This window comes from Stylophora pistillata, chromosome 2 (assembly GCF_964205215.1).
Source record: "Stylophora pistillata chromosome 2, jaStyPist1.2, whole genome shotgun sequence".
Taxonomy (NCBI): domain Eukaryota; kingdom Metazoa; phylum Cnidaria; class Anthozoa; order Scleractinia; family Pocilloporidae; genus Stylophora; species Stylophora pistillata.
Genome location: NC_142520.1, coordinates 39587957 through 39602617, shown reverse-complemented (window position 1 = coordinate 39602617; position 14661 = coordinate 39587957). Strand labels below are relative to the sequence as shown.

General features: G+C 37.8%; 2 protein-coding genes across 2 annotated transcripts; one reads left to right on the top strand and one right to left on the bottom strand.

Annotated features, from left to right (window-relative positions):
* Positions 1–58: 58 nt before the first annotated feature.
* LOC111341784 (uncharacterized) lies at positions 59–2612 on the top strand. Its single transcript, XM_022948794.2, has one exon. It carries the CDS (start codon positions 146–148, stop codon positions 2102–2104), a length of 1959 nt encoding a protein of 652 aa, XP_022804529.2. The 5' UTR covers positions 59–145; the 3' UTR covers positions 2105–2612.
* A 1868-nt stretch (positions 2613–4480) lies between these two features.
* Positions 4481–13553, bottom strand: LOC111341780 (protein smoothened). The gene is made up of 10 exons (XM_022948792.2): positions 13068–13553; positions 11510–11710; positions 10433–10605; positions 9806–10025; positions 8684–8807; positions 8392–8484; positions 8142–8250; positions 7041–7220; positions 6538–6612; positions 4481–6124 (listed from the first exon to the last, which is right to left on the bottom strand). Exons 1-10 carry the CDS (start codon positions 13479–13481, stop codon positions 5947–5949), a joined length of 1767 nt encoding a protein of 588 aa, XP_022804527.2. The 5' UTR covers positions 13482–13553; the 3' UTR covers positions 4481–5946.
* Between the last annotated feature and the right edge of the window lie 1108 nt (positions 13554–14661).

Genomic DNA, 14661 nt, shown 5'->3' with positions numbered 1-14661 from the left:
GCTGCAATGGTATTGCCTGCGCATAAGTAGGAGGGCGGCTGCTAAGTCAAGTTTAAAAAAATGGCGGTTAGTCTGACGGTTAAGTGAATGGATTGATTGCAGACACTTGCTCAAAAATTGTGGTAGATTCTGTGCGATTCCTATCATGACGACAGGAGACCTAAAAAATAACCTTCGCAAGCTAGTTTCTGGACTAAAGCAAATTCACTATCCTCAAAGTGAGGTCAACCTGAAAGGCATCGCGCAGGGGATTCCCAAAGCATTTCTTCCAATTGTTCATCATGTTTTCCTTGACTTTTCTATTTCACTGGCACAGTACTTTGCATCCAAAGGGTACGAGTTGTACGGAAAAACTGATTCACGGTTTATGGAAACCGTCTACAAGGTTCTTCGAGATGAGTTTGGCTACAAACCACAGCTAACGAGGGAGCAGTTTCTAACGATTGGATTTGCAGAGAGAAAGATTATTTTTCTGTGCGCCATTTTAAAACTCCTTAGAGAGAAACACAATGAGCTTAAACCTAAAGGCGGAACATCGGAAAAGAAGAAAATGAAACAAAGTTGTACCAATTCACAGATGAATGGCACCAAAGTCAACGGAACGTGTAAGGAAACTCATGCAAAGAAAGATGTTTCGACTTGTTCTGATCAGTTTGGTGGACCTCTCCCTCTGGACACGGATATGAAGAGGTTTCGGAGTAACGGAGAGGCACTGAAAGCTGGTTTGGGATTGAAAGAACCCCTTATAACTCGTGAATTTATGGAGGATGAGCCCGAGAACCATTCTACATCAAAAGCTGAAGATTATGAAGTAGACTTAAATATTGGTAAATCAGGAGAAGTCTTAGGTGATAAAGGTCACGCATTTCCTTCAAATTTGATCATCAAATCCAGTGACTCATCGCTCTTTGGTAAGAAATTTCCAGTTTCTCAGAATGTCGAGACTTGTCCATATTTGTTAGATCGGTCTCAAGTTAAATCGGTGACTTGGGAAGATCAGGGTACAGGTTCCCGGAGATTTCACTCTGAACGACGAGAAAAAGTTTCGAGAAAACCTCAGCCAAACCCAGTATCCGTACCAGTGAGTATCCATGAAATTCCTTATTCAGTGTCCTCGCCTGAATATTATCCAACATCCTTTGAAAACACAGCTAACTGGGGAATGAATCCACATTTAGTTCCATCCCCAGTTACCATGACAGCAGCACCAGAGCCAAGCCCAGATCTGATGCTCACACCTACTGTCAAGAGCAGCTGTTTTGAAGTCATCCCTAAATCTAGCTCTCCTTCCCAAGTTTATTTGCATCCAGCTGCTAAAATTCCACCTACAACAAGAGTTGTGAGGCATCCCAAAGCCAGTAAAGGCAATACTCCAGAAAGCTCTGTATTGAATCCAGGCTCAAATGAAGAAAACCAAGTTTGCATACTCAAACAACAGTTTCAAGAGTTACTCAAGAAATATGATCATGCCATATTGCTGAATAATGAAATATCTGCCAGAGTTGTACTCTTGGAGAGTAAAGTGAAGTTACTTGAGGAAGCATGTGAAAGAAAGTGTAAATGTAATTGCAGAAATCCCTCAGCTGCAGTCTCTGCCAAGAAAAAAGCAATAAAACAAGATGATGCAAGTGTGGTTGTGTCTGGTTTTAATATTCATGGTGAACCAAGATCAACTGAACAATCTTGTATGAACAAACCAACAAGTTTATCACTTAAAACATTTGGGGAGATAACCAGTGCAATGCCCAAAGCAACTAGCCGAAAACTATTTAAGGAAACAGTAACTTCTCTTGATAATGATGACATAGTTGTTGACTCATCCTCTCATTTTGTTGAGGTGTCTGATGATGAAGATGGCAATGATGATGCTGACAATGATAAGGATGGCACTGGCAAACTTAAAAGTGTTCCATCAAATGAGAAAGATGCAGATATTATCATAAGCCCATTCCCTTCAGCTTCAAAACTTTCAACTCTATTTTCTGACCCTTCGACAAAGAATACTGTGGTGAATGTCCAGAAAAGGCTCCAGGAGACCAGAGAGCTTCTCAATAGGACAAACAGAGACTTTGCAACAAAATTTCATCATTACCAAGTGGAATAAAATTTCTATTCTTGAAAGCTGTGTAATTAATAACAACCAGAGTTGTAGCTAAGAAATTATGCTTCTTGCTGAAATTTTAAGTGAGGTGGCTCCAAGTTGGTGAAGAATTGTAAGTGTGTATAACCTCGGAAGTGTGTAGTGTGCTTTATCAAGTAATCACCGGTTAAAAATCCAGCTGGCGATCGCAGCTTTTTCATCTGGTGAATTTTGCCGGCAGCTGGTGCTTAGCAATAACTCTGCCTAAACTGCTAAATAACAACTGTTTGCAGAAGACAACACCAGTTTGATTCACATTGGGGTTTCAACATAAACTGATGCATTGAATCGTAACTGCCATTCATATTCTGCATGTGCTCCTAGTTTTTCAGATATGATGAATATTGCATTTTTTATGAAAATTTCATGGGGAAATCCAAAAAGCTCTCCTTGTAATTACTTAATCTTAGGGTGTTTCAGTGAGGGTGAATTTAATATAAGAATGGTACTTGATTAAGAATCCATTGCCTCTTTTTGTCTAATTTTCCTGATACTAATAGCTAGCTTACACTGTACACCCGTGAGGGGTTAAGGTAGTTAAGTGCTGGAAGAGATTGACCTTATTGATTTAATACTCATAAACCACTTCCAACTGAGGCTCTTCTTTTGATTTCATAACATTTCTTCAGACTTTGCCATCACCATTGAATGGTTAAACAGAACTTGCTCATCTTTTGGTCGCAGTTGCAATACATCGAGCCTCACACCTTATGATTGTCATGTAACCCATTCACCTTCGCCAGGCTTGTTCCTGTTTGTTTATCTTTTAACCTTTAATTCCCAAGATCTGATTGTAAATTCTCCCCTCTAGCTGCTACACATTTCCTTGTAAATTGGTTATGAGAATTTGGTGTTCAGTCAAGGTAACAACCTCTACCTGATATATATATCTTATTAACCAAGTGCGAGGGCTGTACTGGGAGAATATCGGCCCGAGGTCTTGACAGTATGGACTGAGCACAGCTCAGTCCGTACAAAAAAGACCAAGGGCCGATATTCTTCCAGTACGGTCCCGAGCAAGCTTGGTTAATAAGAGATTTATTATATGACTGAAGTTCAAAGGGACACAAGTGCGATATCATTCGGGACAGTGCCCAGTTCAATTCTGAGAGAACATTGACCGGCAATAGAGCATTTTGATTGGTTTATTTTAGTTATTGGCCCTCTGACTGCCCGAGTCTTTGAGTAAGTTTGAGTAATCTCACTACCTGTTTGCTGGATCATGTATTGATATTTTAGGGAGAACTTACATTCCTCCTGGTTAGCTCAATTGGTTAGAGCACTGGATTGGATTGTGTTGTGTGGGAGGTCGAGGGTTCGAACCCCGACCAGACCAATACTCATGGTCTTAAAATAACTGAGGAGAATTTGCTACCTTTCTATAATATCAAGAAATGGATAGATATTCTAGTCTTCTCAGGTAAGGACGAATAAAACCGTAGATCCCGTCTCCTGCAGGGTTAGGGGTAGGAGATGTTAATTTCTCATGCACAAGATTACTGTGAGGTGGATGCCCTTTTCCCTGGAGCAGGATGGTGGGTACACATGTACACGTTTTAACGAGCACTTGGGAGCTCCTTGGTGTTACGTGTATAAGTAAAGTATTAGTATTATTAGTATTAGTAGTTAATCTCTTGTGGGGGCTAAAGGGTTAAGATGTTTTGCTAAATCAAGCCAATATCTGCTGGTAAATAATGATTGTTTATTACAGGACTCGGACAGTCAGAGGGCCAATAACTAAAATCAACCAATCAAAATGCTCTATTGCCAGTCAATATTCTCTCAGTATTGGACCGGGCACTGTCCCGAATGATACTGCAATTGTGTCCCTTTGAACTTCTGTCGTATAATAAATCTCTTATCAACCAAGCTTACTCGGGACCATACTGGAAGAATATCGGCCCTCGGTCTTTTTTGTATGGACCGAGCTGCGCTCGGTCCATACTGTCAAGACCTCAGGCCGATATTCTCCCAGTATGGCCCTTGCGCTTGGTTAATAAGATATATGTGTCAAATGTGTCTATTTAATAGTGACATTTGAAAGATTTACACAGTATCATCTACAGAAGTAGTTACCTCAGGTAGAACATACAAATTAATAAAAGAGTCTGAGAACTGTTACATAGCAAGTCACAAGATGAGTATGATAATGAAATGGAATAGAAGCTGAAAAAATGGTTGGCTTAAGGTAAATATCTTTGACATAATTATTCAAAAAAAGTCTGAAAGCAGAGTCTAAAAGGGCCTTTAATGAGAGAATGGACACAGCAAGTATAAGGTATATAACTGGTTTATTTTCAAAAGGAACCTAAATAACGTAAAAGCAAGCATACCCACAAGCACAAAGAATAAAACCTTTAATTTGTTTTATGACCTTGCCCTCTTTAATGTGGCAATTAAAGAACTAATAATATACATGAAAAAATTCTTTGCATCTGATTGGCTGAAAAGAGGTGCATTTTTCACGTAACACTAGGGCAAATTACAAATACTATGTGTACACTGTCAAAATTTTGTCTGTTTTGACTTTGTCTAATGCTTTTTTCATCTAAATTTTAAATAAGTAACAGCATGATTTCTCATTTAATCAGGTGTACAAAAGGAACTGGAAGGGAGTTATATGAGAGTTAGCTGTTTTCTGCTAAAATAGAAGTTTTTATTTCCTAGTGATTTGTAAAAAATGAATACTTGCAAAAGATTTTTGTATGAATGTAAAGTAACCATAAATAATGTTGATTGGGTTTTTTCCTTATTTTTTTGTTTATTTATTTTTTAACATATCAAAGACAAAATAGTCTTACTCACACAAGTAAAACACGAGCTGCATGGGTTGCAGCCAATCCAACCTGGAATCCCAGGTCTGTCCCAAGTGGGATCCCGCCTAAATTTTCATGCGAGATCCCTTAAAATACAGCTGAAGTTTTCGAAGACTGTGGTACTGGGACCTTAATATGACAATCCCTTGGTAGTGCTCATCCCAATATGTTTCATGTACTCATAACTTATGATCAAGAATTCTTTTTCGTGGGCGAGCACAATTGCCTATCCCATCTGCCAGTAACTCAACAAGCCTGTAAAGTTGTTCTGTTTTCATGCAAGATGGGAGTTTCAAAAGTTTTGAGAATCCTATGATAAAACAGTACTATAATTTTAAGAAACAGAATTTACTTGTTAGAGTGCCAGAACCTGCTTCTCTAAACTTAAAATTTTGATTCTTAAAACCTTGTTCCAGGGTCATTAAGTTACTGAAACTCAGTTGCAAGAAATGGGACCCTGGTGACTGTACCTGGAATTTGCTGTTGTTGCCCAGGGCTGGTTGGATCCATCACAGTTAAAAGTTGGTAAGAGATGATAACTTCAAAATTTTCAATCTTAAATACCAAGCAGAAAATGTTGAATGCTCTGAGAAGTAGTGACTCACTAGTGCTTTCAGATACTTGAATGGACTGGTGTTAGAGATCAAAGTAGAAAAAACTACTCAAAATCTGGCAAATTTTGAACTGGTATGATACTGGTGAGTGCAATTAATTTCTTTCTAAAAAATTGTAGAAGTTTTATGAAACCATAGTTATAAATTAATTCACATGTGCTTAAAGTGAACCTCCTAAAAATATACTTATCCATATCCTGTACACCTATTTAGATATTCAGCATACTATGTTATATTAAAGAATATAAAATGTTATGAATTGTTTGATGTCATAACTTAAATAGTGCAAAATATATCTATTTTCCATCTATAATTATTTACAAAGTAAAGCCTAAACTTGGTCTGCTGTATTCTATTATTGAGTGTAATTTTGTCATCAACTAAGATTTTCATGAGGAGTTAGTTCAGAGATACTTTTTAGTTTAAGTGGCTCTTCATTATTTTGTCTTGGAACTGGGGCTTTCACAGGTGAACCGCTCCGTTGAATTGCTTCACCCATCTTCAAGATAGCATCCATTTGTACCTCTGGTATAGCTGGATACAATACAGCTGGACTAACATGAACAAACAGAAACAAAGAGAACTTTAAATCAAATAGGCCATTTTACAGTTGTGTACTTAGTTGCCAAGCCTTTGATTCAGAGTGAGGCTGAAGGTGACCCTGTTGTGATAGAGACCTGTATCTACTTAACTTCATATATTCATTGTAAAGTGATTTACATTTGAAAGGCTAGCAGCAAGGTTTGTATCATAACAAGGTCAACCCTAGCCTCACTCCCATTCAAAGGCTTGGCAACCAAGCACACAACTGTAAAATGGACTATTTCAGCCAAACATGCTATCTTTGAATATTTCCCACATCAAAGTACATTGTATGGATAACAATCAATGACCCTTTTGTAACATATATATCTGCTTGGTCGTTCACTACATGGACAAAAAGATTTAAAATTTAGTCTCTACTCACGCTACTCTGTTCTTTTTCATCCTTCTAATCAATTTGTAGTGGCTCAGTTCTGGATGCCTGTTTTTTCGTGTTATTCTGAGGGAGTTCAGGAGAAAAAAAATCAGTTATTGATGCAACACAATAACAACAACAACAACAGCAAAAACACAACTAACTCGTTACTGTTACCAAATGAATGTACATAGAAATATTATTATATTATCAGGAAATGCACACAAAACCACTGCCACACTGGTTTCTCAATCCATCAAATTTCAGCAGGAGCACTGAACACAATACAGTGGAACCTCGATTTAATGAAGTGCCAAGGGACTGGGAAAATTGGTTCATTACATCAAGGTTCCAATGGCATACATTTTACTGTGACTTTAGGCGGTCTGAAACTGAAGTATCGCCTGCTTGTTATACTGTGGACTTCGTTTTATAGAGGTTCGTTAAATGGAGGTTCCACTGTAGTTGGAGAATTCTCCAATCCCTAATGTGCCACAAACACCACATATTACCTGCGCCATAATTTCTGCCAGGTTTGTAATGTATTTGATGTCCAGGTCCAGCTACTCATAGCAATTCCAGTACCAAACAAGGAGGCTAATTCCAGCTCAATTATACTGAGATCAGGACGTGTCTCAACAGCACATGTTGCTTTCCATATTTGTCCCCGTGCCACTCTCTCTGCAATGCATCTTTCAAGAAATGACAGAGTTAACAAATATGAGTACCTTCCTTGTATTTGACAAGTCTGATACTATTAACTAGAATTTAGGTAACTGTTCAGCTGTGTCTACATATCACATGAAGCCAAATTTATTGATTAATTTATTATTTTTCAAGGATGTGTGACTTCTTATATGAACTTATTGAAAACAATTACAGAAATTTACTCAATACACTTGACACCTTTTAATACAGAATTGGAATTTCTTAGAAACATGTAAAATGTCAATCAATATTCTTGCAACACATTTGACGAGTAGATCTATAGCCAAATTTGCCACGTTTCATGGAAATACAAACCCAAATGACTGTAAAGTCTCTATGAAACAGGGCGTGACATTAACGGTAGCCCACTAGCCACAGGCTAGTAGAAATTCAGTTTTGGCTGGTGGTTTTCAGTTTCCATTAGCCAGTTTGGCTAGTAAACGAACTGAAATTGTCGTTGCAGCTAAGATGTCACCAGCCACTTGGCTAGCAAGTTGAAAAGTTAGTGTCAAGCCCTGTGGAAGTAAGTGAAAAAATAATTTTCAGCCTTTTCGTTTTGAATGAAGTATTTTTTCATGTTGGTTACATGTACAATGAATGTTTCTGCTTATTTTTTTATTGGCTGATGATGTTAAAAATTGGCAAAACCAGGTTGAATTCTATTTTAGATCAAGTTATATTAGTTTTATGAGGAAATACATCAAAAAGAGAAACAAGAACTGAAAGTTGCCAGTTTGAAACAGTTGAATCCATACAAGCATGCCTAGTTGATTACCGCAGCAACAAATACAGTTTACATGGTTTAGATAACATATTCTTGATTATCCAGACCCTGGATTATCTGGACCATTTCTTCTAGTCCCAATAACTCTGGATAATCAAGGTTCGACTGTACTGATATTTACCTTACAAAATTTCTGTAGCTCTCCTCCCAAATTTTCTGGTTGTGATACTCATAAACATGGCAGGCAAATGTTGTAAATACCGTCAAAAATGAAATAAAAGAAAATACACCTGTAGTAATGAACCATAATGTATTAAGTTAGTCAATTTAACTTACCTAAGCTCGTGGTCACGAGAATTAGCAAGAGAGATTGCTGATTGAAGGCATGTTGCATTTTGAGCTAAAAGTCCCTGGAAATCAACCTTACTTACCTACTCTCATGATAGTCTCTTTGATTTTATGAGCAGCTCTGTGGCTTAAAAAATTAGGATTTGCCCTGCGGAGCTTACACAGAGTTACAAGACCTAAGATCAAAGAATGAAATTAGTTAAAAAAAAGAAAAACTGAAAACAGTTATGGGAGTTAAGAAGTGCTTAGTACAATTAGAAGTTACAAGATACGCGACTGCAATGATACAAATACAGGGAGAGCTTACAGGAGACCAGTCGGCCATGTTTGGTATCACAATATCACATAATTTCAGTTAGTAAATTGATGACCAACCTTGTGTTAAAAAGCTCCCCCCGATGAGCAGATCCACACCTAACGGCACCAACAGGAAGATGGCTCTCATATTGGGATTCTTGTAACCAACAAAACAGATTCCACTCAGAGAGTTTGCATCAACCTTAAATTTAAAAGAAACAACATTACCAGTATTACTTGCTAAATAGTAACAAGATATCTGCCTTGAAAATTTGGTTTGAAAATATTTAGTTTTGAAAAAAATATCATACTGGCCACTCTGATTTAAATACAAAAATTTATTCCTACTCAATTTCAATCTAAAAGATTTAGGATTGATCATTGACAAAATTGTGTGGAGGCGCGGTGGCCTCATGGTTAGTGCACTCGACTCCGGATCGAGTGGTCCGGGTTCGAGCCCCGGCCGGGACATTGTGTTGTGTTCTTAGGCAAGACACTTTACTCTCACAGTGCCTCTCTTCACCCAGGTGTATAAATGGGTACCAGCAATTTAATGCTGGGGGTAACCCTGCGATGGACTAGCATCCCATCCAGGGGGGAGTAGAAATACTCCTAGTCACTTCATGCTACAGAAACCGGAGTTAAGCACTGGCCTAATGGGCCACTAGGCTCGTAAACAGACTTTACTTACTTTACTTATTGACAAAATTAATGACTTCATACAGTATCAGACTTGAAAAAATAACTATTGAGTGGAGCCGTTTACTCTTCACAGCCTCACTGAGTAACATTGCAGGGTTGTTGCTGAGCACCAGCTGCTGGCGAAATTCACCAAATAAAAAAGCTGCACTCACCAGCTGGATTTTTTTGCTGACCATCGATCACTTGATAAAGCACAACAGTCACTTCTGAGGTTACACACTTAAAATTGTTCACCACCTTTAATTTGAGTTACCTCAATTGAAGTTTCAGCTGGCAACATAATTTCTTAGCTACCACCCTCACATTGTTGGTTTTGACTGCAATTGTAAAGACTTGACTCCATTCTGAGTCTATAAAACTAGGATGTTTGACTGTCGGTCGTTTCTTTATTTTTCGTATTGATTATTTATTAATTAAATGATTCTTAAATTTAAGACAGTTTTTCAGTCAATTTTATGAGCAGTGTCATCACTAACATTTTTGTCTGCAAACTGTTACCTGTTTCAGAGCAACAACACTAACTGCCAAAGTAAGAGGAACCAACCAGGCTATCACATGAAAATACACCACTTTTCCAGCAAAGTTATCCCTGGTGCTGCCCAGAGACTTAAAACAGATTGACCAGGAAAAAGCCAGGATGACAAACCACAGGGCACCAACCATTGAAAAGTAATAAACAAGCACAAAGGTTAGAATGCACAGGAAGCTGTCACTCTCACTGCAAAAAAAATTAAAAAATTAATAATTATAGTAACATTGTACAAAAAGCCTTACTGTTAGAGTCACACTTTAGTGAAGTCATTTTCAAAGTTTGTTGAGTGATGTTCTCAATTACCAGCTAGAACTCCAAAAAAATCCTTAACTGAAATGTCACTGCTGACCTTGCTGCAATATATGGTGACCTTAAGCTAAATATTTTCCCAAATGGCCTTCTCATGTGATGGACAAGCATCCAATTCCATGGATATACAGTTCTCCTTCTCATTTCATGCCAAAGAAAGTGGGATAAACTCCAACTGGATGGGTCATTTCATTAAATCACAGCTGACTTCACCTTTTTGCCTTACCTTCCACTCAGTCAATATATATAAAACCTTACTTCCTCATCACAAAGTGGAAAGTTACCTTGGTTCTTGAAGCCTCATAGTATCATCCGCCCGACATACTGTACGGTTTCTGGCCCCATCAGCAAATTGGATGAGAAAACCCATAGATGCTGCACAGAAACAAGTGTTCATGTAAAAGAGAATTACTGATGGATATCGATTCTGTGACTTCCAGCCAATGAGAAATGTAACCTGTGGGATACGAGAGATTGATGTGAGGTTGTGATTAAATGGGATGCATGAATTTAAAAGTTATTTCCCAAAGGGAATGACTGCATTCTCAATTGTTGTGTTGAATATAAAAAATGTTGTTATTATTGCAAGGTGGTCATAATTTAATCGTTGTAACCATAACTGAAATGAGATTCTTATAAAAATATGATTGGTATGATGCACGATCCTCGCAGTAGATAGCGCTATTTATGCAATAGCGAAAATCAGACCTGAAAAAAATCAGGCCTGTACGGGACTCGAACCACTGACCTCTGCGATACTAGTGCAGCGCTCTACCAATTGAGCTAACAATTAAGCCAACTAGGAGCAGGCCGTTAAGTTGGTTTGTAATAAACCCGTGAAAGTGATAAATGAGATAGAATAAATATATGAAGTTCATATATTTTGAACTGCAGTATTAGTGCATCATCATTCCTGCATCATACGTATCTAATACCGCAGTTCAAAATATATGAACTTCATATATTTATTCTATCTCAAAAATATGATTATTTCAAAGACAAAATCTGAGCAGATAGATGAGAGCCTCCCAGTTAGCTCAATGGATAGAGCACTGAACTGTTGTGTGGGAGGTCAAGGGTTCGAGCCCTGACCGGACCAACACTCAAGGTCTTAAAATAATTGATATAACATCAAGAAATGGTTAGATATTCTAGTCTTCTCAGATAAGGACGAATAAGTGGAGGTCCCGTCTCCTGCAGGGTTAGGAGAAGGAGACGTTAATTTCCCACACATGAGATTACTGTGTGATGGATGTCCTTCCCTGGGGTGGGTTGGATGGGTTGAGGGCCGCAGGTTAGAAAAATGTAACAGGTTATTGCACTTCCCTCTTTAAATAAAGTTAAAGTTAAAGCTACAATACCATTGTGAAAAGGCTGCATGTAAATGATAAACTTCCAAATGCTCCAACAAATCTGTGAATTCTTGTGTGCTCTTTAGTGGTAAATATAGGGTTTTCACATTGGATACCACACCCTTCAATGCCCTCATACCAACTGGACTGGTGCTTTGTCTCAACCAAGGGCCTCTTGCAAGCTGATTCATTTATCCGAAGTTTAGTTACCTGAAAGACATAATTCAGTGTTAGCTGCAATTTAAATGTCTATTTCTTTTTTAGATTTAAATCCTTGATTAAGTCTTAGAGATTAAGTTCAGTCAATACTTGCAATATCAAATAGTTGATACTTGGCCTATGAAAGGCTCTTGGTTAATCTTTCAAATGAGCAAAAGGGAAGGCACAGGATAAATTGCAGGGGTTGAGCAACAAAGACAACTACAACCACTGTTTAACCCTTGCCAGTTCCTTCCCTTGTCTCTACTGATGACAGAGAGCAAGTAACAGGTTATCTTTTGCATAATAATGAAGGAGGCAAAATTTTGCATTGAGCTCCAATGCATCTCCTGCTGCCACTTGCCTAAAGCCCTAAGAGCTAGGATAAAGGAATGCTTAATTGCCGGCTATGGTGAACAGAGGTGGGTGCTGGGTGCATCTGGAGAAAACATTACTCTGAAAAGAAGGATCAACTTTGTGGTTGCTTAAAGGTGGCAAGGTATTGCCCACTTGTTTTCTATCTTACTATCCCTATGTTCCATGTTTACACAAAATGAACAGATATAAATACAAGTATCATAAACCCTTAGGGCAATGAAAGAGCAATTGACCTTGGACACAAGGCACAGAGCTGAAAAGATTGTTCAGACCAATGGTGTCAGCCAAGATTCTTACAAGATACCATTTCATAGTAAATTCTAGAACTTTCTAGATCTGAGTCACAATGATACTCTTGCATTTATAAAAGCTATGTGAAAAATACTTATCTATAGTGGTATATTAATTTTGAGTCGTTAGCTATAATTTTATAGCTAGTAAGCTGTTTTCCCCCTTGCAAGATGGGTCAGTCTGATTAGGTTCTAGAGAGGGTGGATGTTGAAAAGTTAATGTCACCTGTAATCAGATGAGCACTAATACGTACATGAGTTCTGTTACCAGTAAGCGTGCAGATATTCTTGTCTTCTGACCCCGAGTCTGTTACCTCCCTATTGCTAACGGCAGATTATTTTTAGGTGAAGCCCAGATTAGTAATTAAGCCTATAACTATCACTAACATAATCCATCATTTTTACTCTTAAATAAATTCGGTGCAGTTATTTCTAGACGAGACTGTTTCTTTTCAATCCAGAATATTGTAATAGCTCGAGTTCATTGGAGGCACATTCCAAAACGGGACACAGAGCGGGACCCAACATAATGCCCCCCTATATGTTGACTGGGTCACAGTTATTAAACAATTTTATCTAATATTATGAGATCTGTTCTCTGTGTGCGTTCGACAATCCACTGAACTATCACACGGATGTTTTTAATACGAACATGCGCTGTATATTGAAAAGGTTCTGTTCTTAAGTTAGATCAAGCTTACCGAACCGTCCTTGCAGTTTCCAAGTGGAAAACGTTCACACTTTAAAAAATCAGGCCATTCTTCGTGGTAACGTTCGACAACAGAGCACGGCTTCCGAGTAGCAAGACACTGTTCCCTACAGGGCAGTGTGACGTTATTATTGGAGCATTGCGGCTTGTAAACTTGACACAGAAGCGGCTGAAGAACCGACCAGCACCTGGATAAAAATTTCAAGCCTTCCCACTGCTTCAAGTTTTTTTCAACGTCCAGTTGATTATCAGAATCCGTGACTAACTTTAAAGTTGTGAAGTTATAATCTAAACGTGATCCGAAGCATGTTTGATCCTCTAGAGGTTCACATTGAAAACGTCCACCGTCAGTTCCTTTCAGTGATAAGTATGTAACCAAGAAAGCATAGAAATATGTAGGAGCCATCCAAAACTAAGATCGGTATAAATACACTACTTCAAACGCACACTAACCTTCGAGATTGTCGGAATTGGACATTCCATTACACCGACAAACAGGTTATTAAATTTCATGTAAAGTGATCTTTGTTTGTCTTATGATTAACTTGTTAACTAATTAAACTTGATTTTTATTGAACATTGACCAACTCTGTATGCTTTAATTTTATCAATGTATATTTTTTAATAACACTATTATTGGGATGTAATGCGCGCTTGATCATCATTTCATGGAAAGCGTGCAATATAAGAATTAAATTATTATTATTATTTTTAATTTTATTTTTATTAACTAACTATAACTCACAAGTCACGTATGAAATGGTCAGAGGCTGAAACGAACCCCTGAAACCCATGACATTCAAAACGACTGTGAAACGTATGCTATCAAAAGAGAATGTTGTATTTCATATATTTCTGTTCTATTGCTATTTTCTTCATGAACATTTTTATGATAATTGTGTCGGTCAATTCCCTGAGATACATGTGGTAAGATATGAATTAATTAAAGTTACCGACGTTTTAATACGCGAAATTTGAAGTAATTAGTTTCAGTGGTTGTTACTCTCTAAACGTGAAAAATTACACAACAAAATAGAAGGAAAAAAAGGGATAATAATAACAGCAACAACAAATGGCTTTTCAAGAAAAAAAAAATTGAACGTTCTTAGCCTAGAGAATAAAGGACTGCAAGTTTCCATTAGTACACTTTTCTCGGCATAAAATCACAGTGGGACATGTCAGTCCTCGGGTGTGAAGCGGGGAGAAGAGGGGGTTTTCGGTTTTGGGAGGACAATATTTTGAAAAGGGCGTGGTTTTAAAGGGCCTCGCATGAGTTGCATCTTACACCAGGGCTTCAGTTTCACCATTCAGGCATTTCATTTAATCACAGAGTGCCGAACAGTGTGACAACACGTTCCAAGAAGACAATTCTTGACAAGCTTATATTGCACGACCAATTTACTCTTAAAATGTAACTAACTTTACAAGGTCCACGATATATTTCGTGTTATTACTCTTAAAATGTAAATAACTTCACAGAGTTCACGATACACTTTGGGTTATTTTATTTTAGCATTGATTATTTGGTGTTCTACCAAACGAAATCCCCTGGCTTTTATTTTCATTCGATTCATCAGCTCTGTGGT

Bases quoted from the DNA above. Each gene is read 5' to 3' on its own strand.
- LOC111341780 (XM_022948792.2), bottom strand. From the start codon at position 13,481: ATGGCTCCTACATATTTCTATGCTTTCTTGGTTACATACTTATCACTG. The intron at 11,711-13,067 runs GTAAGCTTGATC...TATGTCTTTCAG, and splicing joins GAAACTGCAAGGACGGTTCG to GTAACTAAACTTCGGATAAA. The intron at 7,221-8,141 runs GTAAATATCAGT...ATTTCTTGAAAG, and splicing joins AGCTACAGAAATTTTGTAAG to ATGCATTGCAGAGAGAGTGG.
- LOC111341784 (XM_022948794.2), top strand. From the start codon at position 146: ATGACGACAGGAGACCTAAAAAATAACCTTCGCAAGCTAGTTTCTGGA.